At 43.4% G+C, this 26,975-nt stretch overlaps 1 protein-coding gene across 1 annotated transcript; it reads left to right on the top strand.

Annotated features, from left to right (window-relative positions):
• The first annotated feature begins 646 nt into the window (after window positions 1-646).
• On the top strand, window positions 647-26,975 carry MTHFS (methenyltetrahydrofolate synthetase). Its single transcript, XM_086757695.1, has 3 exons — window positions 647-874; window positions 4,170-4,434; window positions 25,690-26,975. The coding sequence occupies exons 1-3, from the start codon at window positions 734-736 to the stop codon at window positions 25,911-25,913; spliced, it is 630 nt and encodes a 209-aa protein (XP_086613821.1). The 5' UTR covers window positions 647-733; the 3' UTR covers window positions 25,914-26,975.

The following is a 26,975-nucleotide window of genomic DNA, read 5'->3' as shown; positions in this document are numbered from 1 at the left end:
TGAGTAGTGTCCCAGATCCTGGGACACCGCTGTTTAAGGAATCCTTACAGCTGTCAGGCGATACACGGGAGAACGCAATGCTGTTTCTAGAGCAAAAGATGAGGTCAAAGAGCTGCAGAGTGGACAGCTGGTAACTTAATCAATGTGCAGAGTAGCTAAATTGAGATGTCATCAAATACCATGTAGAAGAGACCTATGAAAAAACTATTCTCCTACAGAAACATCCCTTTCAGCACTTATGGGCGGTTGGATCATTAAATGTGCCAAAAAGAAGCCTCCACCGTCTCCCTCTGGACATGGCTACGTGGGCTAGCACACCTTCCCCAGGAGCTGCGAGGCCTATGGTGCTTTTGTTCACACCGCCTCCCTCATGGCCCAGGCCCACGGGCGGATGCCGTAGGGATCTGAAACCGTCTGGTAGGCTGTGGTAAAATATCCCGGTGAAATGTGATTTCCCTTTCTTCAGCAAAATTAGAAAAGGGGAAATTCTTTGTAATCTACGCCAGACAAAAAAAAAAAAAAAAAAAGATGGGCCTTGCCAAGGGGTTGGCAGGGCCCCGGCTGGCCCTCCAGCACCCTCATGGGCGGGGGTGGCGGCCACCCAGCTCCCACAGCACCGACCCCGCGGCCGACCGACACCGGGCCCTCCCCGAGAGCCCTGCCCGGTAGCGCCGCCACCGCCCCCGGGGCCCCCGAGGGCGAGGCCGGGGCTGCGGCCCGGCTCATTCGGCGCATGGAGCGGCCGGGGGAGGGCGGGGAAATGGCGGCGGCGCTGCGGGCCGCTAAGCAGGCGCTGCGAGGGGAGCTGCGGCAGCGGCTGCGGGCGCTGAGCGCGGCGGAGAAGCAGCGCCAGTCCCGCCTGCTGAGTGCTAAGGTGGGTGCGGGCCGCGGCCCCGCCGCCCCACGGCGGCTTCCAGGAAGAGCGGGCCCGGGGGCGGGGGGAGCGCCGCGGAGCCGGGCACAGCCCGGCCCTGCGCGGGGAAGCCCGTCCGGGGACTTTCCGGCCCCCGCCGGGGACCGAGGCGGTGACTCAGGGGACCCGCCGGCTCCTCGGCCGCTCCCCTGGCCTTCCCGGGGCTGTGCTCCGAGCCGGGGGAGCGAGCTCCGCCTCGGCCCCTGCTTTCCCCCCTCGCCGCTGCTAAGTAATGTCGGGCCCGGCAGCTGGCGGCTTTGGTGTGTGCAGCGACCGTCAAGTTAAAGCATGGGGTGTTTGTGAAACTGGAGGCAAACTCTGATAAACCCAAAACAGCGGGGTTTTTCCTGGGTTCATGGGGGTTTAGCTCAAATGTTTCACATCGGGCTAGCTTTATGGCCAGCTCCTAGCGACACATACAAAAATTTAGCAACTGTCCCGGTTTGGCCTCTTGTTTAACTGGCTGTCGTTTCCCTTCTGTATCTTCCAGTGGTATTTCTTCATGCAGTTTTATTTCTAATGTAATTTTTTTTGCTTTAAAAGCTATCAAGCAGAGTTTACCTAACTGGTATCCTCACACAGCACGATACCGGCATGTACTTCTGAAATGTCCTGTTTGCATTTGGATTACAAAATTGTTATATAGATGTATTTTATCATTTTAATAAACACAATAAAATTTTATTTTGCAGTCACTGCATGTAGTAGAGCACAGTCTTCTTTTTTTTTTTTCGCAGCGCCAGCGAGTACTTCTACATGATCTACATTTATATTGTTATTTTCCTGCCAGAGCATCTCAAATCATTTTATAGACCTCACTTAATACTAATGTGTAGCCACTTCATGAGTGGGACATGGCAGCACAAAAACTTTAGGTCATAGGAAGTTTAACTGGAACTCAAGTAACCTTTTTTTAAATTGTGAATGCTTTTAAAAAAAAAAAAAAATCCAATGACCTACTCTCAGGAGAATGTGTTTTCTTAATTACACATCCTAGACTTAAATCTCTCAATTTTTAGAAGATACTGACACGCGTTCTTTCCAAAAATGCACAGTCCTCTGCCAACTTGATAAGCACCTAGCTCACAGAGTACCAAATTTTCAGGAGCTCTCCGCCTTTGTCTAGCTGCTGCTGATAAACTCAGCAACAGAGCACTCACTTCTGCAAGTGAGAGCACACTAAAAGATACAGCTTTTGTTTTGCTTAAAAGAAGGCATCGAGAAATATGACACACAAATTTGTGTCATCTTGCCATTTTAATTGACAGAAATTGAAAATCCTGAGCTTGCTTGAGACCAGGGTGGCATTGCGTAGAGTCAGCTTCCTTACGGGAGGGTAATAGAGCAGACATGATGAAGTTTTGAAAATGCTGAGAAAATATTTGGACCAAGATAAGGCTGACAATATAGCTTTATAACGTATATCAGGGCTTGCAGCTAATAAAAGTGAGTAGGCTCTTTTATAAGTCTTGAACAATATTTTTAGTCGCAAAATCTCATCTCAAAAGGGTCTTTAAATTCAAGGTGAAATTGCTTCACAGGCTGACCTAGCCACTAGTATTTAATTAGCTTATGGATGATTATTCTCTTTTAATGTTTATGTTCATGATTAAAGTCATGCTGTTTGCATGCTCTGATTCTGCAAATATAGCCTTCAACTGCGTGAACAAAGGGCAGATAATATTTGTTACGTGTGGAAATTTGTCACTTTTCTCAGAAACTGCTCCGAGTCATAGCAGCTTCATCATCACAGTTCTGAAAACATCTGAAATTGTCTTCCTGCTAGCATGTGGTTTTACATCTTCAACCTCATTTTTGTCTATATGGCATAATCAATGTGTTCTTGGACACATTGGAGCAGATTGGACCTCTGTGGTACCCTCAGCACACAGCACCACTTTGAAAGAGGAGAGTTTTGCATCTCGGTTTCTTCTCCAAACCCATGAGAAGATTCAGCTCTGGAGGCCCTCAACACCATGAATCACAGGCATTGTCTGGAGTTTGCAATTTGCCTACATAGTCTGTTTTTTCAAGCAAAAGCTGCCATGGAAATTCTGTTGTTTAAGAGCTTAATCACTTAGTTGGAAAAATCCATATGTAAGGTTGGGCAAATTACAAAAGGAAGTAAAATGTGGTTTTGAGTTGTTAAGATGTTTCTGTGGCCAGGCAACACATTACGATAATTTGGTTTGGAGTGTTGTGGGTTTTGTTTTTTTTTGGTTTTTTTTTTTTGTTTGGTTGGTTTTTTTTGTCTTACAAAAATATATCAATCTTCTGAATATTTCATTTGGGCTTTTAGCTGCTGTGCTGGAAATAAATGGAAAAAAAAAAGGAGTGAGAACCGTATCTCAACTTGGATAGGGGCATTTATCTCTCAAAACAGGGCCAGGGCAAAGGCTAAAGCTCAGAAGAGCAAGTTACCCTGCAGTTATGCAAACACAGAGCAGAGGATTTTGTGCTCTCTGTTCCATAGATAAGCGCAGTTTCTCAATTGTCTGATATTTTTGACAGACTTTTGCAAGTGTGTAGAATAAGAATAAATCATATGAGAAGGGACACATTTGTATTTGTTTTGTCCAATGTAAGTAACAAAACACGTAAGGTACTAGAGAATGAGAAGACAAACTTTTAAAAACCTCCTCTCAAATTTTGATGTGGAATTAAATCTGGAATTAGGCAGAGACATAGTGAGGTATGAATCTGTTAGCACTTTTTCACCATATCAGCATTTTTTATTTTCCTTCCTATATTCAGTCCTTTATAAGCCCAGCACAAAGAATCTCATGAAAATCAAAAAATGGCAAGGCCATCTTTCCGTCAAGCTCTGAAATATGTGCAGTAATAAGATCACCTATTAGAAGCAGGTGGTGTTTGAAGTCATATATCTAAACTTGCTGTAGGGAATGTGTTTCAGCTTAAAAAAAGAAAGAGGGACCTAGTCTTGGAAGACTTTGTGCTCTGCAGTCATCTGCTCTGATGCTAATTTTCATTTGACTTGTTATCATTGACGCACTTCTCATTCTACCTAGGCCTGGATGAGAGATGCAGTAAAAACGATGGAAGAAAAGAAAGGCGAAACCCTCATGTCTTGCATAAGCTGGCAGTCTGACCTGCTGTATCTTTCTCCAGTGATGCTGGGCGTTTGAGGATGTCTGCCCTTTTCAACAGATATTTTGCTCCAGTTGTGTGTTTAATTCAAGTAAGTTGATCTTTTTGTAAACTTTTCATCAACTGATTACATCCATTTCCCATGTAGGTGACTGGCCATCCCAAGTACCAAGGATCCAAAAGAATTGCAATCTTTCTGAGCATGCCAGATGAAATCCAGACAGAAGAAATCATTAAGGACATTTTTAAACAAGGCAAAGAGTGTTTCATCCCACGTTACAAGCCTCACAGCAATCACATGGACATGCTGAAGTTATCATCAGCCGAAGACATTTCTTCACTTACTTTGACATCCTGGAATATTCTTCAGCCTAGTGATGATGACAGTGCAAGAGAGGAGGCTCTTGCTGGTGGTGAGTATTTTTTTCCTACGTTGTGGGATTGTTGAGCAGGAGTAGCCTGGAGGACAGCAGAAAATAATCTGATAACAAGAGTAAAATGAAATGTTACACTTCAGGTTTTTATGTTGTAGATGTGCTTATGTCAATTTAAACAGATACTCCTTTCTCTTGCCTGTTTTTCTCTACCTTGTTCCACCCCTGTAATGGCCCAGCAGAGTAGGAACAAGACTGCACAGTTGATCCAGCAGAAGGAAACTCAGCCCTCCAGATGCATCACCTCCCTGGTCCGGGTCATGGACATCCTCAGTGCAGCCTTGCAAGCGTAACATGGAGGTTCATGAAGGACACAGAGCCTGGGAGTGGCTTAGGTTGCCACTGAAAGTCAAGGGGATTCACAGTTTCAGGATGCACTCTGAGAACTTTAGTAGGGAACTTTTCAGGTGATGCCTGTAGACTGACATGAGAATTTTCTGAAGTCTTTGATCCTGTAAATTGTATTGCATTGATCTATCACAGAGCTGATATGGAGCCTGCCCATGCAGAACGGCTCTCCAGACTGAGACCTTAGGCTGAAAATAAAAGGACTTTCTCATAGGCCTGGATGAATATTGCACAGTTTTTTCCATCATTATTCTCTCCCATTTTTATTTTGATCTTACAATGCTATCTCAGACACTGGATTCTTCATTGGGTTGAAAAGTTGAAAGTTCGTTTAGATCTAGCTAGTGGCATGTGTGTTTTGGTCCCAAAATAACCTCTCTTTCTTTACCTAAAATTCCCCAACTTCTTCAAACTTGTAAACAAACTTACTTTTGCTGTGTCTGCATTGATTATTTGCATTCTTTTTATAAACACATTGATATCATCCTGAAACATCTGCAGAAATGTTTAAGGTTATTAATGGAAAACCCGTGTTGAACTCATGCTTGAAACCTCAGTCTGGGAAAATTTTCTCTAGATGGAAATTCACCATGCAGACAGCTTCCACACCTCACAGACTTACCAGGTTTTTAGTTCTTGGTAAAGGAACATAACATTTATATTACTCTGTTTGGTTGAACTTGGGTTTATATTTGCTTTGGGATGCCAATGTACTTTCACAGAACACTTCACTGTGTTTGTTTCTCTTTTATTTTAGATCTCAACTTCTTTCCTAATTCAGAATCCTTTTTGTGGCCTCATTTTAGCTAGCAAGAGATTTCACTGCTTCATACAACCTTCTTCTTTACATTTAATATTTAGCACTGTTACTTGTTTTCTAATTATTTTTTCAAAAATTTATCTATATTGGTGGGATCTAGAGGCTTTTGAAGGGAACCCTTAAAATGTCCAGAGTTCTGTTGGCTGAGCTTAATTCAGGCACTTGGGACAGGCTTTTGTACTAATGATGAGCTGCTGTTATTTGAATTTAACAAGTGTATTGCAGAGATCACAGAGTAAACACACAATAATTTTAGGTATGATGGGAGCAAGGACTACTTGGTGTTGAGTGCACTGAGATGTACCAGTTGGGGATGGCCCAGATGCCAGGCAGTGAAGATGGGGGAAGGCACGAGCAAGCTTTGGTACTTGGCTGGTTCTGGAGCTGCTGTTTTGTCCGCTGCACCAAGGTGTGTTTATGGGCAGACAGCAACGCCAAAAGAGCTACTGCAGTCTACAGAGAGATGCCAAGAGAGCTACAACCAGGAGTTGTAAAAACTGGTGTATGTCCATGTCAGACTTATTCTGCCTGAAGCTTGATTTTAGTCTGTTTGTAACCAATTTGTCCCCACAAAAATGCACACTGCATCTCAATGTGTCTTTAAATTCCTTTTGCTATCTTTTTTGTGTCAGTTATTACATTTTTTGAACTTTGGTACATTTGCAGGAATGCAAATTGCCCTTGCTACTACATCCATCCTCCATTGTTGGCATTATGCATGGATGAAGCATTTATCTCTGTGATGTTATCAAATACTGTGGTGATCTGAGGCATTTACATTGTTATAAGGAGATAACATGGTGAACATATTAGTAATGTCCTCATTGCTAGCATAAGTTGCTATGTAATTTCCAAGAAATACCCTGCAGGTACATAAATAAGTCATGTCATTTCTGAGTGTATTCATTTTGCATGACAAAAAGCTTAAATTCACACTGTCCTTAAAATTTCAGGCATGATTACTGTGAAGAATAGCTCCAATATAAGAGTAGGTATAATTTTTGCATAGAGTTTACCAGTCTTTGGTAGCACTCAGAGGCAGTGTTGAATAGACATGAAGCCCTCCTTTTGGTGACAGTCCTTTTTCTGTTGGATCAGGGTTTATTTAATCTTGGCAGTACACCACGTTATACATTGTTGGCATAAACAAAGATCACTGCAGTTTTGGGAGTAGAAAGTCTGTCATCTTCTCTACTATGCATGGGTGACAATAATTGCCATATGAAAAGTTGCTTTCCTTAGGATAAATAAACACAGTAACAGAAAGAACAAAGGTGGAAGAAGTTCAGATATTTTGCTTGAAGTAGGGGTGTGTGTAGGTGCATGACTTGGTTCACTTCCAGCTGTGGCTGCTGAAAGATTTAGACAACTTCTGGAGCAAGCCAGTGGTACATTTTCTTAATAGGTACCATTTCCCATTTGTATCCTTGCCCATCAGAAGTATAAAGGTGCACCAGTATTGAGTTTTGCCCAAGGTGATATACTTTTCATGAAAAGTATATCAGCCTGGAGAAGAGGAGGCTCCGGGGAGACCTGATAGCGGTCTTCCAGTACCTCAAGGGGGCCTACAAGAAAGATGGGGAAAGGCTGTTTAGTAGGGCCTGTTGCGATAGGACGAGAGGTAATGGTTTTAAAATAGAGGGGGGTTGATTTAGACTAGAAATTAGGAAAAAAATTTTTACGATGCGAGTTATAGAACACTGGAACAGGTTGCCCAGAAAGGTGGTGGAGGCCCCATCTCTGGAAACGTTCAAGGCCAGGCTGGATGAGGCTCTGAGCAACCTGATCTGGTTGGAGATGTCCCTGCTCCTTGCAGGGGGGTTGGACTAGATGACCTTTGAAGGTCCCTTCGAACCCTAACCATTCTATGATTCTATGATTCTAAAATTCAGGTGGGTTGTAGTAATTCTTTACAAGACTGTAGATAGCTTGCACAAATTTGGAAGGAGTAAATCAGACAAAACCATGCTCCCTGTTTGCTTTTTATCACAACTCCTACAGAAATTTAAAGGACACTTCCCCAGCAGCTCTAATTTCAATATGGTTAAGGGAGGCGGTGTGATTCAGCAGGCTGGACACGAGTTTCCTCATTTCTAATGTTATTTATTATTACTTAACCTGCTCTGAGAACTATGAGTGAAAAGCTAAGTTATTCCTCTGAAAAAGAGATTATTCTTACTGGGACTCAAGAAAAAAAGACTGGGTTGAGTACCTCCATATGATAATTTTCTTGGAGGTGGCTTCTTTGAAGGGAGGCAAGTGGCCAACTTTGGACTGAGGGATCTCAGCTGGAAATCTTGGACCTGAGCAAATATTATGCTTAAATGTTCATATCTGAGCTGAACTACTGACTAGTAGTTGAAGATATACAATAAATTATATACAACTTTTAAAATATTCACCTGGGTGATGGGGAGAGGGGGCTTTGGCCTAGATATTTTTCTTTGACTGAAAAATGAAGAGTTATTAGAAATTATGGCCCTGAATCTGCTTATTCTAATGGATTGTGAGGTGCTTTCATAAGAAATGCAAGAAATGGGATTATGTGTACAAACTTAATTCAGCCTCTTTATCTGTGGAAAATCTGCCTCGATCTTTAAGTACGTTATGACTTAGTCCTGGCCCACTGGGTCTAGGCTCATTCAAAGATGAACCCAGCTGCAGTGATCTGGGCTCTTTCAAAGATGCAGAAGATGAACGCTGCTTGCTGTTAATGAATGCCGCTAACAAGCATGTGCTCAGTCATCTGCTTTCTCTCTGAGGCAGAGCTGCAGGCGTTTTTTTTTTTACTGTGCATTATTTAAACCTTGTTATGGAGACAGAGGTCTTCATTTCTGTATGGGCTCTTCATCACTACAGAGTTCAATAACTTAAAGATATTAACTGATATTTTCTGATTGAGAAGCAGCAGGGGCTCCGGGTCCTGGTTCCAGCCTGAGGTGTGCAGAGGAGCTGCCTCAAGTACACCCAAGATTCCTCTGCTTGTTTTTCCAAACATTACAGTTTCTTCTCTGTTCCCTCCAAAATTAGCATTTATCGTAGAATAAATGATAATCCCAAACTTGTCTAATCCTTGGACTAGACCTTGTTTTCCAAGCTTTAATTTCTCTGCCACCATAATGCCACTTTCCATCCTTCTGCTCTTTGCCCAGCCTATCTGAATCTCCCCCTCCAAGTGTCCTTCTCTGGCCTTTTTCACCATTTTCCCCACTTCCTCCTGCTCTCAGTCCTAGCCTGTAGTTTCAGGGGCAGCTGGGCCAACATAAATAGCTTGCCCCTCCAAAATGGAGGAGATCTTGTGCTGTGTCTTCTTTCACTTGTCTGCTTCCAGACATAGGAGATTCCCTGTTTCAATTTACTCATTTCCTTCCCCACTGTGCTGGCTTCTTTCTCTTTTTCATTGGCTTAGAAAAACTCTTTTTCTGTTCAATAGAACTTTTTGTACTAAATGTTACAAAAGCCATGGTTTCGTGATTGTTTCTTTTGGGCAGTGCCGGATTAAATAAGTTGCTGCACTCTTTCCTCCTCTTTGTCCCCACCCCTCCTCTCCTGTGCCAGCACAGATGGGAGCTATACTGGGAAACCAGTCTTGGTTAGAAGTAACCCAGCACCAGTAAAAGGCTCTTCTTCTCGCAGACAGGGCCACCACACAGATTTGGACTGGTGCAACTGAAGGGCTGGTAGGAAGCTGGTGATGAGGGGTTGCGTAAATGAGTGGTGTGCCAAAAAAAAAACTTAGTGACACTTCAGTCCTCATTTCCTTCCATGTTTCAGTTCCCAGTCTTGCCCCAGTCAGCGAGAGTAGGAGCAACCACAGAAATGAAAGTCCTTCGGATTCTCGCATTTGGGAGTGGGGCCAGCAGTAGAGGCTGAGCCTGCAGCTCGCTGTGCTCTGTCTTTGCAGCAATACTGTCTTAAGGAGTTTTCCCTCCTCATGTTTTCACCATATTCCTGCCTCTCTGTGGTACACTAGATCAGCTTGCTGGTCTGGATGAAGGATATTTTCCTCCTCTCTCGACTGTGTTTTGGCGGGGATTGTTTTAACCCAGATGAGTGGATCCAGTTTATCGTGTGGCCGTACCAGTGCAATGTGTGTGGGGTGGGAATGGGTGGCCTGGATGGAGGGAACATCCTCTGTAGACTGGCACTGGCTCTGAGAGAGACATGGGTGCACCCATGCTGCTGTGACCCCAGCAGCGTTATGGAGAGGGTGGCATCTTCAGAGAGGCCCAGCGCTCACCCTGACGTGTCTTTCCTAAGCCTGTGCCAGTGGCGGGTTTTCGAACATTTACAACGTTGTATAAGCCCAGCTCAAATGGATTTGAACAGGCCTAAAGCCTCATCGTTGACACAGAGGGTCTGCTAGCAAGGTTTCAAGTTCTTGCCTCAACACATGGAGCAACAGAGCTTTCCTCATCGTTGTTTGTTGATAGCTTTGTTCTTAGAAACCAGTGACCACTTTGCCTGGAATAAAAGAAGCATAACCCCCCCGCCCTAGTTTGGCATAAATACCCAGGCTGAAAAATAGCAGCACTTGAAAACAGAGCATCTTACAGATAATGGGAAGTGATGAATAATCTGCTACTACTCTACTAAAGCACAATGTGGTTTTGCTCCCAGAAATGAATGTATTAAGAATGGACTTGTATTTTGTAATTGAGTTTGGAGACTTCTAACATTTTCAGTACTGGAAACTTTGGTGGCCTATCAATCACAGGATTTGTGTTGTACCTTCAAGATAATTAGTGAAATGTTAACTAAATAATCTGTGCTTTAAATGACAGTATATTTATTATTAATAATAAGGCAAGATGCGCATTTCAAACAAAGTGAGGATATACTAACGTATGTCTAGCAGAAACTTCTTGCTGCTTCGTTTTCACATAACTCTTTGGATGCTGACTTTTTGGATGCTGGTTTGGGTAGTTACATCTTTCTCCCCTTAATAACTTCCAGAACACTTTGAAAGTTGCTGCTGTATATATTACCATCACTTGCTTGTACTAGAAACAGACAGGGACAGCTTACCCACGTGGCTTTATGAGGGCTATTTGTGCTGGGAGGTGTGACCCTCCTGCGAGCAAAATGCTGGCTACCTCCAGACTACAGTTCCACACAACCTCAAGTAGTTTGAAATTATTCCTGAATGACTGTTAGCCCTGTTTTAAACTTTGCCATTGAGATCTGCCCTGCAGAAACATTTTAGTCTGCAGAAGCTCTTTTTCATCTGTCTTTAAACTCCTGCTATTTATTCATACATTCAAAGAGGCTGCATTGGCTGCCAGGACTGATGGCCTTGTCATGCCATCAGTATTCTTAGTTATCCCAAATTTTAGCACAGTTCTTTAGAAGTGTGACTGAAGTGGTGGCAATACAGTCTTAAGAGGAATAGGTTTAACTTACGGCTGCAAAATAGAATGGGATGTAAAAAAAAAGATAATGGATTGGGCCTCCCCTCACCCCCCAAAAGATGCACCAGAAATGGGAGGATATTGAAATATGAGGGACATTAGACTCTAGAAATAAAAAACAGTGTGAGAGGCAAATGCTATGTCTTGAAGCACAGGAAGGTCTAATAGGCTACTTCAGCTCTATTAAGTGCTGTATAGCTGTGCGTGAAGGCATGGTGGGACCATACAAAATGATGCTAATCATTCTGAAAAAGACGTGTAGTAAATAATGCTCAGGGGTAACTGTGAATATTTAAATGAGATGTATGCAGATTGGAATGTATCTGGAATAAATGAAATACGAGTGTGTGAAAAGCAGAATTGTTAATTATTACTGCTTAGGAAAAAAACAAAAAAAAATTACCCCAAACAAGATTTTACAGTGATTGAGGATACTATTAGATTTTCTTTTCCTCTGGGAGACTTGGTTAAAACTTACAGTACAAAATATGTCAAGGGATAGATTATAATTTAAAATCTTTTTACAGTGGTCATAAAAAAGAAAACCTGAGAGCATGGCACGAAACAAAATTGAAAATCAAGGCTTAGCTCTTAATGTAATTTATTTTTAATGAAATGATTTAAAGTTTGGAATGAACTTCTGCTTGGAGACAATGAGCCATAGTATTTTGATATGCATAAAGAGAAGAAATTCAGTGCAAGTGAGGCATTACCATTCTGGTGATGAGTCTTCTTGTGGAGAGAGGATGCTTCCCCTCACTCAGTGCAGGATCAGAGCACTGGCCATACAATCCAGCATCATGTGTTTTACAAGATTCAGGAGAGCTCACAACTTGTAGCTATGTAGCAATAACTGGAATTTCTTCCTACCTCTGCAGCTGCAGTCCCCAGCTTATCCCCTTACAAACAGGTTCTGTTTTTTCTTTACCTGGGGGCATTTGGCGCGTTCCTCTAAGCATCTCATTTTATTTCTACTGAACCCTTGGCTCCGCTGCCTTCTGACAGCTGTGAGTTGTACTGGTTAGTTAGTTGTAATGTGAAATATTATGTTCCTTATTGTGTTAATAATAATACATTCCTCCACTGTGTGAAATATTATGTTTCTTGTATTCATTTTAAATTTGCTGCTTTCAGTTCAAGGGATACCTCATTCTTCTATGATAAGTAAACAAGGATGTTTGATTTACTTTTATTATTCATTGTTCAGTTACACCTGTATTATTTCAATTGCAAATTTTTTTCTGTCAAATTTTGTCTGTTTTCTTATTCTCATATAGAAGCTTCTTGTGGTGTTCCAGCCATTGATCTTTCAACCTTTGCAATTTCTCTGATGTTATTTCAGAGAAAAGATGCCTGAGAAAACATTTTATACCCAGGTAAAGAAATACTGTGAAATATATGTAATGGCACTGCAGAAGTTTTTTTCTGTATGTACCATAGCACTGCTTTCGAATCAGCTCACTGGTTTCCGCACAAGTATCCCACAATGACATGTCGTTACAAAAATGCCTGTTCCAATATTAAAGATCCATAAAATAATTGTACGTTATTTGTGTAGCATGTTCCGTAACAGGTAGAGCTATGAAAATACTTGCTTGGAAATGAAATATTTCAGGTGTTGGATTCAGCTGTGTTAGCAACTGTTTCCCTCAGGGTTTTTCTGCATCCCAGCCTTCAGTTGCAAGACGTGGGACTCCATCCCCAGCACTGGGATTGCTCCCTGCTGCAGCTGGTGTCTGCCCTTCCCCTTGATGTCTGCACCAGCTTCGACAGCTCTGAAACAGCTTAATAACAATCAGCACGCAACTTGCTAGGTGAATGCAGACACCTTTAGCTGAGCTTCTCCCAGTGCTTCTGTTCAGAAACAGGTATGGCATGATTACAGAGAGTCTCTTTCTTTGGAAGGCTTTTGAAGAAATGCTCTGAAATGCAAAAGTTAATGTGTTTTGGCAGCATCACTTTGTAATGCCCTTTGTTGTCCTTATGTCCTGAATTTCCTTGTTGCAGACCAAACCATGAACACTGTGTGGTTTAATTTTAATACTACCTCTGCCAGGCTATGCTGCAGTGAACCTGGAGGGCTGAGAGCTCTGGAACACTACGGCTTTTTGCTTTCATAACGTTCATTAAGGCTTTAAAAGAGTGCTTTTCCTTGTAATCATCTTAAGTGTCACATCTGTGTTTGCCTTCTTGCAGAAAACGTTCTCCTTGCACTCAGCAAAACAACTAAAAAGATTACTTCTTCTGTAATCAATTAAAGTTTAAAGAGAAGTGAAAGCAACACAGGCAAGGGCTTTAAATTCACTGCAAGTGACTTGAGCATCTTGTTTCAAAAGGGCTAATTTTGCTCCAGCAAGCGTGAACAGGCATTGTCATTTTTTTTCATACTGTTTCCTAGAGACAGGAGTCTCTTAAAAGTAAATCAGGGGTTAGGTTCTTTTCTGGAGTGTGGCATGAGTCTGTACAACAAACTCCTGCAGGGGAGACACAAACACGCGAGTATCTCTGGCTGTGGTAGCTATTCCGGACAGACATGTTCGTCTCCCTTTATCTTCATTTGTGGAAAGGAAGAGCTGCCACCAAACTTGTCTCAGTGCCTTTGTGCACATGATGTGGACATTCTGGAGAACATGAGAGGAAGATTTTTCCTGCTGACCACCTGTGTAGGATAATGTGGGTTGAAGATGTGGTTTGGTGAGACAGCCGAGCCCTGCTAGCAGCCAGCTGGTGTCAGAAGGGACAGTCCTGCTGCCTTTTTCTTGCTTCCAGCTCTGTGCTCCCCTCATCCTCCCAACCCTGGTGCCATCTCCCGTACTCACTGCTGAGCAGATTCAGCTCATGAATCTTACAGAAAATTACTACTTTTTTTTTTTATTTCTTTTTCCTGGGATTGGTTTTCTGCCAGGTTTGTGGGCAATGAAATCAGGTTAGCACTTTTCCAGCTACAGAAGATTTGTGTTCCTGGCACACTTAATCCCTGCTGTCTTTGCTGATATTCAAAATACACTGTCATTTCCCCTGTACAGTGGGAAATTCCTTGGACCTGGCTGAGAGCCACTGGCTTTCAGGAGCAGGAGACTCATGTTGCTGTTTCATAGTGTAAGGGTAGCTCTTGGTCTTCATGTCTCACCATCCAGAGGGACCTTGGCAGGCTGGAGAGGTGGGGCTGTGCAAACCTCATGAAGTTCAACCAGGCCAAGTGCAAGGTCCTGCACATGGGTTGGGGCAACCCAAAGCACAAATACAGGCTGGATGGAGAACGGATTGAGAGCAGCCCTGAGGAGAAGGACTTGGGGATGTTGGTTGACAAAAAGCTCAACATGAGCTGGTAATGTGTGCTTGTAGCCCAGAAAGCCAACCGCGTCCTGGGCTGCATCAAAAGCAGTGTGGCCAGCAGGTCGAGGGAGGGGATTCTCCCCCTCTACTCTGCTCTGGTGAGACCCCACCTGGAGTACTGTGTCCAGTTCTGGAGTCCCCGACATAAGAAGGACATGGATCTGTTGGAGGGAGTCCAAAGATGATCAGAGGGCTGGAGCACCTCTCCTGTGAAGACAAGCTGAGAGATTTGGGGCTGTTGAGCCTGGAGAAGAGAAGGCTCTGGGGAGATCATGCAATAGCCTTCCAGTACCTAAAGGGGGCTGATAGGAAAAATGGGGAGAAACTCTTTAGCAGGGCCTGTTGTTTTAGGGTGAGGGGTAATGATTTTAAAATAGAGGGAGGTAGATTCAGACTCGATATAAGGAAGAAATTAATTCCCATGAGGGTTGTAGAGCAGTGGAACAGGTTGCCCAGAGAGGTGGTGGATGCCCCATCCCTGGAAACATCCAAGGCCAGGTTGGACGGGGCTCTGAGCAACCTGATCTGGTTGGAGATGTCCCTGCTCCTTGCAGCCTTCCAACCCAAACCATTCTATGATTCTGTGATTCTATGTTTGGCATTATAACTGGACTCAGTTCTTGCTTGTGCTGGCTATCGGGTGTACTTGGGCTGCAGGTTACTGTCCAGGAGTGACATGAAGCCCTTTGCCGGCAGGTGTCAGTATTCCGTAGATTTACTATGGAGGATTGGGATAATTTCGGATGTTTGCCTATAATTAAATTTCATCCAGGCATACTAGTCACACACAGAGGATAAAAAGTCTTAATGTCTCCAAAAAATAAGGGATTAGAGTGAGGGAGGTGGAGGATCCCATCCTGGGATGTTTGGTTTTTTAAAGCTGTGCAAGCTTAAAAAGATAGAAGAAAATCTTGTGATGGAAGAAGCAGGATTTCACAGCTGTTGGCATGTTGACACGTTTGACAGGAACAGTGAAGGTGCCATCACCTCCAAACCAGCTGACTCTACATGTTCAATAAACCCTGCCAGTAAGCATGCCTGATGTTCCTCTCAGCCCTACCGGAGTCTGGTTTATGCACTGACAAAGAAGTTGATGTCTTAACCGTTTATATTTCACAAGCACTTCTGTGTGTTTTATGATAGGCTGATTTTCTGAGTGAGTCAAAGGGCGTTGGAAATATTGATAGTGATTCATGATGTATTGAAAAAAATCCCCAAATGATTCACTTCTGTCATATTTTGATTTTAAAATATCCTGACAGAGCATGCAAAAGAGAACCAAGAGTGAAGAAACGAAGTACTGCACATGCACTTGTATCAAGTGTAGATATCTAAATACATGCTCAGATTAACACTATGGGAAGTGTAGCTGATAATATCTTAAAGTATTTCATATAAAAACACATAAAGATATGCAAAGATCCTTGTATTTTAGGCTGCAGCAGTGCTATGACAATCCCGACATAAACAGCTCAAGCACCGATGCCTTGTGAGTTTCTCTAACGGAGCAGATTTGCAGTCAGCATTTGCTGATTTAACAAGATGTGTTGATGTGCTGTAAAGTGGCTCTCATGCCACTTGTCCTCTCTTTGGAATTGCTCCTTGGTACATCTTGTTTCAGAGTATTTTGGTGGTTTAAAATCACAGGAGAACCCAGGTTCAAGCCTTTGAACCAAACGTTTTTCGTTGCCCATGTTTTCCCAGCCAGACTGTTTTAACTCTGCTCACACGTCTGAATATCAGGAGCAGATAAGTCATTTTTCACAGACTGATAACTAAAGCGTTTCTAAGCAAATATTTCCTTTACTCTGAATTTGCAAACCCAGACATTTTTGTAGGTGGCCTTGAGTGATTGTGGTTTATTTATGGGGCTTACGCAGACTTGATGAATAATAGTGAAATAGAAAAGTACTAGTTCAAATTTTCTTTTAGGTAGACATTTGGCACATTCTGAAAATGAGATACTAGACCTCAGCTGACTGTAAGTTAAACCTCGGGGGAAATGAGTGTGATCGTTATAGCCTCGTGCAGTCTTCCTACATTGTGAAACCAGCTAGAATTTGAACACAAGTCTTAGCCTTATACAGTACCCTTCCTGGTAAAATCTGAAAGGATATTTTTTGTGGAGTAGGATAGGTTGGTTTGTGCAGGGCTGGCGTACTACACCTCATGCTGTGCAGTGTGCTTTAGCTTTCAAATGCATTGGCCCTAAACTGATAAGATTTTGTTTTAAATGAATTCAAAATAGGAGGATGTTTGCTTGATCGCAGCTGAGTAGCACAGGAGCTGATCAAACGGCTTTATTAGTGTATTTTTAGGGTTTAATAGCAGGAGAGTGGCTGCCACTCCATTGTTTTAAACCTGTATGACTGATGGCTATCACGTAGCTTCTCAGGGAGAAGTATAAATATTTTATTACGCTGTAGTTCAGAAGGGCAAGTGTAAACTGTGGAGACCAATGTTTCATGCTGACACAAAGCACTGACATGGATGAGTAGACAGATAAACGCTGAGTTGCTCAGTGCTTGTTTGTAGATTCTGCTGATGGTTCTATTTTCTGCAAAATATTTTATTGAAGTAATAACAAGAGCTGTCTCAGTCATGCTAGTGGAGCAATTACCTGGGGTGCATGAATTGCAGAGGAGATCGTCTGCTTGGCATCTCTGTATATGTAAAAGGTAGATCGGTGAGTTATGAGTGTGCATGGATGTGGGTAAAAAGTTTTTTAGAAGACAAAAGGACACAAAACCTTCCTAGTGCCTGCAATTCCTTAATACAAATAGGAATGAACATAAAACAGGTGATTGCCCCTGGTGTTAAAAGCATTTCTCCCTAGATGAGGTGAGCGTTAGCCTTGAGGGCCTCACGGTGTGTCCCATAGCAGGAGACCATGGACGGAGCCTGTGGGACTTGGATGCGATACTTTGATTTTTGATTCCTGTGGCTGGCTCGTGCCTGCTGGGTAAAAAGTGAGCACCTCTCTCGTTCTTCTAAAGCAAGAGATGTCTATGAGTAGTTACAAAACAGTGAGTCCTGCTGAAGTGACGTGGTACTGCGCAATTAGAGGTGTTCACACAGGGGAAACATCTGGAAGAAAAGCTACTGAGTACAGTTTAAAATGAGCTGGTTTTTCATTCTAATGGAAAACACAACTTTTAGTCCTGTTAGGCAACTGTTTGGAATCATAAGGAGACTACAGAGTGAGCACTAGAGGAGAGCTGTTTATGAACAACAAACAACAAATATCTACAAGAGAAAAGAATTGATTTTTCACAAACTCATGGCAGTAACTCGGGATATTTTTCGTATAGTTCCCAAGGCTGGTGCGGAGGGGAGTCAGTGTGGCAATGCTGATTTACAGGAACTGAGGGTCTCATCCTTCGTGTTGTTACTTAGTTTGACAAGGAGATGAGGATTCGTGCTGAGCTTCTGATGCTGATTTTCAGAGGCTGTATTATGTGAGCAAATAGGAATTATCAGAGAAGAGTTTCCTTTCTGTATATGGGATTGCATTTACATTTTAGCAGACTGGCTGGGGCCAAGTTAAGCAACATAACTTTGTGTCTGCGATCCTCTGTGTTACTGGAAGAAGTCAGTGTCATTGGTTTTGGATGAATGACTTTTTCAAATGCTTATCGGTTGCAGCAAAGGGTAATGGTTTTGCCTCCTTGCTCATTTGATTTGGGATATGACAGTATCTGGCTTCTCCAGGGCTTACTTGGGATAATGGGCTGGTTCCCTCTGGAAGCAATCCCAGCTGTCCCAGGAACCACACACCTCACTAGGGTATGGATTAGGCCTCTAATGAACAGATCTGGTATTTCCCTTTTTGACCTTATAGCAAGGCAAGTATGTAATAGCAGGGAAACCATGGCAAAGGTTGCATCATGGAATGGTTTGAGTTCAAAGGGATCTTAAACATCACCTAGTTCCAACCCCCCTGCAGGCGGGCTGGGGGCAAGGACACCTTCCGCTAGACCAGATCACTCAAAGCCCCATCCAACCTGGCCTTAAATGTTTCCAAGGATGGGGCATCTACAGCTTCACTGGGCAACCTCTTCCAATTCCTCACCGCCCTCACGGTAAAGAATTTTGTCCTTATATCTAATCTAAATCTGCCCTCTTGCAGTTTAAAGCCATTGCCCTTTGCCCTATGACTACATGCCCTTGACAAAGGTCCCTCTCCAGCTTTCTTAGAATCATAGAATCATTAGGGTTGGAAGGGACCTTTAAAGGTCGTCTAGTCCAGCCCCCTTGCAAGGAGCAGGGACATCTCCAACTAGATCAGGTTTCTCAGAGCCTCATCCAACCTGGCCTTGAATGTTTCCAGGGATGGGGCATCCACCACCTCTCTGGGCAACCTGTTCCAGTGCTCCACCACCATCATTGTAAAACATTTTTTCCTAATATCTAATCTAAATCTACCTCCCTCTGTTTTGAAACCATTACCCCTTGTCCTGTCACAACAGGCCCTGTTAAGAAGTTTCTCCCCGTCTTTCCTATAAGCCCCCTTGAGGTACTGAAAGGCCACTATAAGGTCTCCCTGGAGCCTTCTCTTCTCCAGGCTGAACAGCCCCAGATCTCTCAGCCTGGCCTCACAGGAGAGGTGCTCCCGCCCTCTGATCATCTTTGTGGCCTCCTCCACACTCTCTCCAACTGGTCCACGTCCTTCTTATGTTGGGGGCTCCAGAGCTGGACGCAGTACTGGAGGTGGGGTCTCTCCAGAGCAGAGCAGAGGGGGAGAATCCCCTCCCTCGACCTGCTGGCCACACTGCTTTTGATGCAGCCCAGGACGCGGTTGGCTTTCTGGGCTGCAAGCGCACATTACCAGCTCATGTTGAGCTTCTTGTCAACCAACATCCTCAAGTCCTTCTCCTCAGGGCTGCTTTCAGTGCATTCTCTGCCCAGCCTGAATTTGTGCTTTGGGTTCCCCCCACCCATGTGCAGAACTTTGCACTTGGCCTTGTAGAACTTCATGAGGTTTACATGGCCAAGGGAAATTTTTTCCGAAGGGCAGAAAACTTTTATTTGGAAGGAAATACCAAGCTGTTAGCAGCCTCAGTAGTGGTGCGAGGGACACCCGGGGCATTCTAGGGAGAAGCCTTAGCACCAGTCATAAAGGGGAAGGGATTTGTTTTGCTGCAGCAGAATTGAAATACTTCTGTGGAGTTGTTTCCCCCAAGGCCTGGTGATTAACCCAGACCACAGTGCTGGGTGCTGTCTAAATAGAGAACAAGATGATGATCTGTGCCCTGTAGAGTTTATGTTGAGACACTAACACCTACCCCAGGGGCCTAACCATGCTGATGCTGACAGTAATTAAAGTGACAGTAGCTACTTTGTCATTAATTAGAACTTTCTGAGTTATTCCAACTCATTGGCTCATATGCTGCATGTCACCAAGACTGATACTTAAAATGTTAGGATCAAGTGATTGAGTTAATTTTTTCTTCTGTGCCAGTGTAGCAGATACAGAGGCAGCAGATGGTTACTGCACCCTTTTCATTCGGAAAAGTAAGGTTTTCCTGCCAAAGGATTTGTTTTTTTTTCTCCATTGTGGTCCTTGTTAGATCAGAAAAGGACCAAAGTAAGCTTTCATTTCTTGTAAATGAAAAGCTTTCAGATATTTGTCAGCTCCAGAGGTTGTGCATAGACTGATCTGACGTTGTTTATGGCATGCATAACACCATAAACACACCTTTCCTTGAAACAGAAAGCTTTTCTTGTCCTGAGTCTGCTGCTCCTGCACCTTATGTAGCCATTTACATCCGAGCAAAGCAGAGGGAATCCCCAGCTAACACCACGGAGCAAGCTGCGAGTGGAAAAAAACCAATATCTGAAAAGCTCATCCTTGCCCAAGGTACCGGGCTGGAAGGATCAAACCATCCTTGTGGGGATGGAGTAAATGGTGCACAAACTTCAGTGCTTCAGGGAGAAGCTCAAACTGCACAGCTGCTGCTGTGCAGAGCAGCAGCAGCGGCACACAGAGCTGATTGCTGTTGACCTCTTGTAGGCTTGAGCGCAGAAGGCGTCTGTGCTGCGAGCATGATTTTTATGAGCACGTTGCCGTTCTTTAAAGGGATGCAGGAGCTGCCGCAGACTGGCCCCAGCCTCATCCTTGTGCAAGTGCTTCGGAGGCAAGGATCAAAAGAGTCCTAGCTCCCACTTTGATGAGTCCCAGGCACTTTGCTGTGTCCACAAAGCAAGTGACAGCCAGGGATGAGAGGGTGGGATGACAGAGTATTTCAGTTTCATCTTCTGTTAGGACCATCTGGCTGTGCAGGGGGAGATGAATGACCCCACATGGCGGGTGGCAGTGAGCTGATGGAGCCCCTTCAAACCTGGGAGGAGAGGGGCCGTGCTGGCTTCTCCTTCTCAGGGCAGGACAAGTCCCCAGCAGTCTTTCCATGAGCTGTACCTGTGCAGTTTGATGGACTCTTCTATAATTAACCATTGTCAAGGACACTTCTGAAAATGCTGTCTGACATTTCAAATAGGAACATCGGATTAAGGAAAAGAGAAGTAATGAGGTGCAAGGAGAAAATCCTTCCCTGGGGAACAAATCAAACCTGATATTATCATGGAGGATAATGAGAAATGCACTGCCAAACTGCGGAGATTCACCACAGCTGCCAAGAGGAAGCAAAACCGAGTATTCCTATTTAAAAGAGCAGAGAGGGGATGCTGATATTTTGGTCTGGTGGTTAAATCAGGGGACGCGCAGCTTGCACACCTGCCTTTTGCATGTAGTTTTGCCACACGTTTCCTGAGTCCCTGGGCAAGTCATTTCACTTCTCTGTGACATCAGGTATGTCTACAGAGATGTATGCAAGTCAGTGCAGAGTGTGCCTGTACACCCACGTGGCAGGGTCTGAAGCTATGACTGTATCTACGCTGCTAAATAACACAGGGCTAAGTGGCACCGACTAATCCTGTCCACCCTAGACAGGTCTGGGCCTGTCTCCTTTTTTGGTCTCATGTGATGCCTCTGTGGCCCTAAGACAATACTGTTGTTTTTTTTTTTTGTCTTTTCCCCATTTCATAGTATCTGTAATAATAAGAGGCCTTATGGCAGACCATCACAGCACTATTTTTGTAGCATCAGTCTGAGGATTTGTGTTGCATATTCCGGAACGTGTCAAGAAAGCCTGTGTCTGTGTCTGGAGGAGCAAAACCAGTTTTGTTGGTGTAGGAGGACTGCACAGGGTGGAAGGAGGCAGGCCTGTGCTCTTCTTTCTTTACTGCCCATGGGAATCCTGTCTCCTGGAGCAGGCGTCAGTGTCACTTAGACTGGCAGTGCCAGACAGTGTGCTGACAGTTGAACAGTATTGACCGCCTGTGAGCCTATTTATCAATTTGTTTTCTGGCCCCGCTGTATTTAGCGGTATAAATGAAACCTGTGTGGCTGTGTCAGCGTGGCTGTGTGCCCACGTTGACAGATAAGCCAGGGTGTGTTATTTCACGCATGGTGCTAGGCAGTTGAAGGACCTGTGTCCACAAGAGCTTATGCCATAGATACAGCAAGTATGTGGTTACTGTCATCATAATTGCCAACGTTACTGGGATACCCAGTAACTTAATTAAAGTGTATAAGAAGCATTGATATTCTCAACATAGAAGCTGGAGCAATGTGTTGTTACTTGAGACAGAGTTTTCAGCCTTTAGCGATTTGCAGGCCACGTGCCGAGTATTCCAGAAGCACAGATTACCTGTAGCGAAAGCCTCTTGACTGTGGGTGTGCTTTCCTGGGCTCCTGGCGTGTGGTCGCAGGACCCTCGGGCATCCAAGAACCACCAGTTAACTTGAGGGACAGTGGACATTACAAGGAGAGGGATAGAAGCAGGTGGCAAACGTGAGACCTCTCTTAGTGTGTTTTACGAGGCACTAAAAACTGATGTGGGGTGTTTGATGCCCAAGTACTTGCTCTGTCTTCTCAGGGACAAGGATGCCATTTCACACAGCGGTCTGTGGGAGCAAGGGGAGTAGGATGTGAGAATGGAGCAAGCCTGCAGGGCCTCCTGAGTGGCAACCAGTGGTCCTGCAGGGCTGGAAGGGGCTGGGAGCATGAGGGCCCCATGCCAAGAGGGGTAAGATGTTCTTACCCTCACCTGCCATCCTGTTGATGTACGCTCACTGCTGATAGTAATCTTATGTGTCTGCAATCTTGGTCTCATCTGTGTCTGCAATCTTGGTCTCATCTGTGTGTCACCTCTCATCCTGTGACAGCTCTTCCCCACGCTGCCACAGGCACCACAAGAGGTTTTGTTGCTCCCCAAGTTATGTGGCGGGGATTTTCTTCATGCAGCTCTCTGCCATTCATTCTAGCTCCCAGGATAGGACTTGGGGCTAATACTGCTTGAACTGCCTTCGGGCTCTTTGCAGGGTAGATGTGTCATTTTACTACTGAAAGTCTTGCTTGGCATTTTACTTAATTTTTGTGCAGTGTGAGTTGCATGGATATCAGACAGCGTATTGTGAGTCAGAGCAAAGGCATTTGGTGTTGCAGTGCTCTAGTAGAAGAAAAATAGAAGGGTAACTATTGCAGTATTTGCAGCATCATTTTTCATATTGAGATTTGCACAAGCTGGTTTGAGTTATTCAGAATAAAAAATCCATGATTATAGAGGAGCTGACTCATTAAAACAGACTGTTTCTCCAGAGTACCCAGAAGAAAACATAATGCTTTAATACATCTAAATTCAGTCAAGTGTGCCCTGTGCTATCAGTTAAACTACACAGAAAATGTATTTCTTCCCTGCACTGTTCTGCCAATTCCCTCTTTCCTTAGTGTTTCCCCTGACTTGTCTTCTTCCTGTCTGTAATACAGATGTAAGGAGAAATGGCACCTTTTCACTCTGCAGATGTGCCCTTTGTGGGCATTCTTACCTGCCAACAGTAGCAACTGCAAATGTTGCCTGCTTTTTGCCATGAGAGTCACACAGAGGGAAAACAGCTGAAAAAATGTGTAAGGCAGTGTGTTTCTTTCTGTGCTTTGTTAGCGTTAGGTGCATAGTGGTTTCTGGGCCACCTGAATACCTATGCAAAGCCAATGTGAGGCAAAGGAGAGGATAAGCGGTGAGCACAAGAGGAACTTGGGGAGGATTTGGCCTGCAGACTCTACTACTGACCATATAAACGGGGAGAAGAAGATCAGCTGGTTTCTAGGTCCTAATCCATAGGCCTTACCATTGGCAAATACGTATTATTACTTGCACACTGAGGAGATATGGCATGGTACGTCCAACACGGTGTACATGGTGATACCATAAAAATGCCGTCTCTTTTCAGGTGAGACCATACTTCTGCCCTTGTTCCTCTTTTCCTCTTTGTTTACCATTTGACATTTGTCTGTCCTATGAGTCAAAGTTGACTGCAGCGTGCTAAAATGATCAAACTTCCTTTTATTTCAAACAATAATGTTCTGTGGTCTGCCCTTTGGCTAATTCCCTCCTCTTACTCCTCTGACCTCTTTAAAAAAACCGCGCTTCTTAACTATGATGCCAGATTTGCAAACTGGTCTTCTCTAAGCATCTCACACTGCGTTGCCTTGCATATTTTATACCTATGTTCTAATTAAGCCATCAGGTCATAATGGATGGGTGTTCACATCAGTGGCTCTTCTCTGAACAATGAACAGTGGAAGGAAATCTCCAGGAGCCTGGGAAGGGTGTGCAAATGAGTTAGTCTTACGTGAACTTTTAACATGCTCTTCCAGGCTGAGTTCGGAGTTGATAGGTGATCTCAGAAGGGATTCCCTGGAAAGTGAAAAACTACTTAGCTCTGGCTTTTCCAGTACATGCTTCCACACATCTTCTTGAATTCTGGGCATTATTCCTCAGCTAGATGTAGTGAGAGCAGCTCAATCCCAAATGGCAGGAGAGAGTAGGTTTGGACATAAGAAAAGCAGAAAAATACCTGACACATCCTAGCCCTGGTGAAGGAACAGAAGTTGGTTATAGAAATGCTGCTCAAGGCTAAGTACCGTTCCTGTAAGAAAGAAGAAGCAGTGGATTGAGACACAGTATTTGCTTTCTTTCCAGACGTGTCAGCTGTGTTTCAGTCTGCACTGGCTTTCCACTACTGTTCCTGCCCTTCTCTCCTTAGGTGTCTGTCTGCTACAGCAGCAAGAAATGAAAGACTTCCTGTGCATTGTGAAACTACTGAGTGGGATGTTCCTGGGTCCAGCGGTCAGCACCAGGCCAGCCAAGCTCATTTGTTCAGAGGATGTCCTTGCAAGACTTCCCACACTAAATTAACAAACCTTGCATAAGTAGCGGGAATCTGCACACTGGCTGCCTCCACGCCTGGCCGTTGCTCGGTGTACCTGCCTACCTGGCAGCAATGTAAATCAATGCTGAGACAAGTGGGCAGCCAAGTGTAAATCGCAGCTGGCTACCCAGTGCGATGCCATTGCACATGCATTCACAGAGCATGAACAAAGCAAGGAGAAGGGCTTGGGTTGGCTGACCTTGCCTTTTTATCAGGAGCTGGTTGGTAGGGTCTTTTGTCAGGGTTTCACCAAATGGTCAGGTCTGCTTTGTCCAGAAACAAGCTTATGCAGCTTGTTTCAATTTTTTAACTAATTTTGGGTCCCAATCAAGTGCAATCTCAGAAGAGTCTTGGGGAACCTGTACATCTCTCCAGAAGGCCCAGCAAGCAGAAAGCCTGTGTGTGCTGCTGGAGCAACAACGAAAGTTGCTGGAGGCACAGGAAGTCCTTTGGGAGAAGAAGAACCTGACATCATGAAGAGATTAGCCTCCAATCTTGATCTTGGTGTAAGAGGGCAAATACTCACTTTCATAATATATTGTATTCAAGGTTCTTTGGTTTGGGAAGGTTGAGTGAAGGTTCATGACATCTTACAGTTGTGTCAAGAAGATTCTCTCTCTTACACATCTTCTTTTCATTCTTTTTTCCTTTCCTACTTTTGTGTCTGATGTTGAAGTTCATTTGATTTCTGGTTCCTCCTGTATTTAATTTCCCTGAATTCAATCTCTGCCTCAATTTAGAGTCATAATCATCAATATGTGGAAGTGTGGGGTTAAAGTGATAAAATAAATTTGTTGTAAGGTAGGTTTTTTTCCTTCTAGCTTTTCAAGGTCTAATTATTTTGTGGCTGATCTAGTATGCAATTGATAAGATGAAAATGTAAATTTGCAGGTTTAGTATTCGAAATATTTTTCATCTGATCAAAGAGAGGGAAGCATTTTGCAAAACACAAAGCTTGCGTTTTTGCAAATGTCTGAAGTTAGGTGGACGTAGTCAAGCCATCAGGAAATCCACAGTGCATCCGCTAATGTTTATTTCATTTTTCTACAGGGGGTCTTGACCTTATCTTCATGCCTGGCCTTGGATTTGACAAAAAAGGCAACAGATTGGGAAGAGGGAAAGGTTATTATGATACCTATCTTGAAAGATGCATGAAACATCCCAGTGGAAAGCCTTACACGATTGCCTTGGCTTTTAGGGAACAGATTTGTGAATCAGTGCCTGTGGCAGAAAATGATGTCCAAGTAGATGAAATCCTTTATGAAGACTGCTGAAAGTATCTTGATACCAACCCACCTTCGGAGTGACCAACCAAAGACATCAATCATGACTTTTTAATAGTCACATATGACTTTGGGAGCAATAAAATACACTATTTGTGTTTGAAAAAAAAAAAAACATGGCAGTGTAAATGTGGTAATAATAGTGATAATTAATAATTTATTTGCTTCTCATTAGCAAATATCTGGTATGAATTCTTATTCTAGAATCAATAGAAACAAGAATGTATGACTGTTCATTACAGTAAGGACCATTTCTTATCATTGTACTTTTGAGGAACGAGCTACTTGATACTCAACAGGTTTATTATTCCAGTGAATGGTTTACTAAAGAAGTTCTTGATCAATTCTGGAATTAGATACTTCTTATGGTTAAAGTTTTAGTACTTAAATATTACGTGCATCTGTGAGCAAAACAAGAAAATGCCAGATAAGTCCTATAGGAAGCTGGGCAAATAAATGGTGAATCGAAAAAAGTCTTAATTGATTTTAGTGTATGCAGTAATTTTTACTATTTACTTGGCTCCTTGAAGTTGTCTTAAAATAAAAAGAGTATCTGTTAATAAAAAAAAAGCTTTGTGTCCATAGCTTTGTTATATGATTCTTTCCTTTATCTGAATGCAAGATTGTAATGTAGTTTAAAATGTGGTCAGTTCTCCATCTGGAGAAGAGTGGCTCTTTTTTTTGTAATTCAGAATTACTTTTAAATTCTATAATTTTGTACATGTGCCATTCATGATGTTCCAAGATATTGTTTGAAGTATGGATACTATGCTTAAGGATAAAGAGATGCTCAGAATTACAGAGAAGTGGTTTTATGGGTTGAATAAGTTTTTGGGTGGAAGGTTGGTTGTTCGCCAGACCATCCTGGAAATCTGGAAGAAGAGAGTGATTTTCCTTTGCACGCTGTCCTGACAGTAATAGGGCACAGTATTTCCAATCAGGATCAATCAAACTGTCAGAATTTTATGTTCCTTCTTCAGTGCAACTTCCCTTTTTCTGTACATGTTTAACTCTTCATTCAATCAATAAATCAGTGCAATTATTTTCACCAAA

This window comes from Chlamydotis macqueenii, chromosome 12, assembly GCF_036417535.1.
Source record: "Chlamydotis macqueenii isolate bChlMac1 chromosome 12, bChlMac1.mat, whole genome shotgun sequence".
NCBI classification, from domain to species: domain Eukaryota; kingdom Metazoa; phylum Chordata; class Aves; order Otidiformes; family Otididae; genus Chlamydotis; species Chlamydotis macqueenii.
This window is presented reverse-complemented; position numbering and strand designations above follow the sequence as displayed.

Excerpts from the sequence above, each read along its gene's own strand:
- MTHFS (XM_086757695.1), top strand. The coding sequence starts at position 734 with ATGGAGCGGCCGGGGGAGGGCGGGGAAATGGCGGCGGCGCTGCGGGCC. Across the intron at positions 875-4,169 it reads CCCGCCTGCTGAGTGCTAAG|GTGACTGGCCATCCCAAGTA; the intron begins GTGGGTGCGGGC and ends TTTCCCATGTAG. Across the intron at positions 4,435-25,689 it reads AGAGGAGGCTCTTGCTGGTG|GGGGTCTTGACCTTATCTTC; the intron begins GTGAGTATTTTT and ends ATTTTTCTACAG.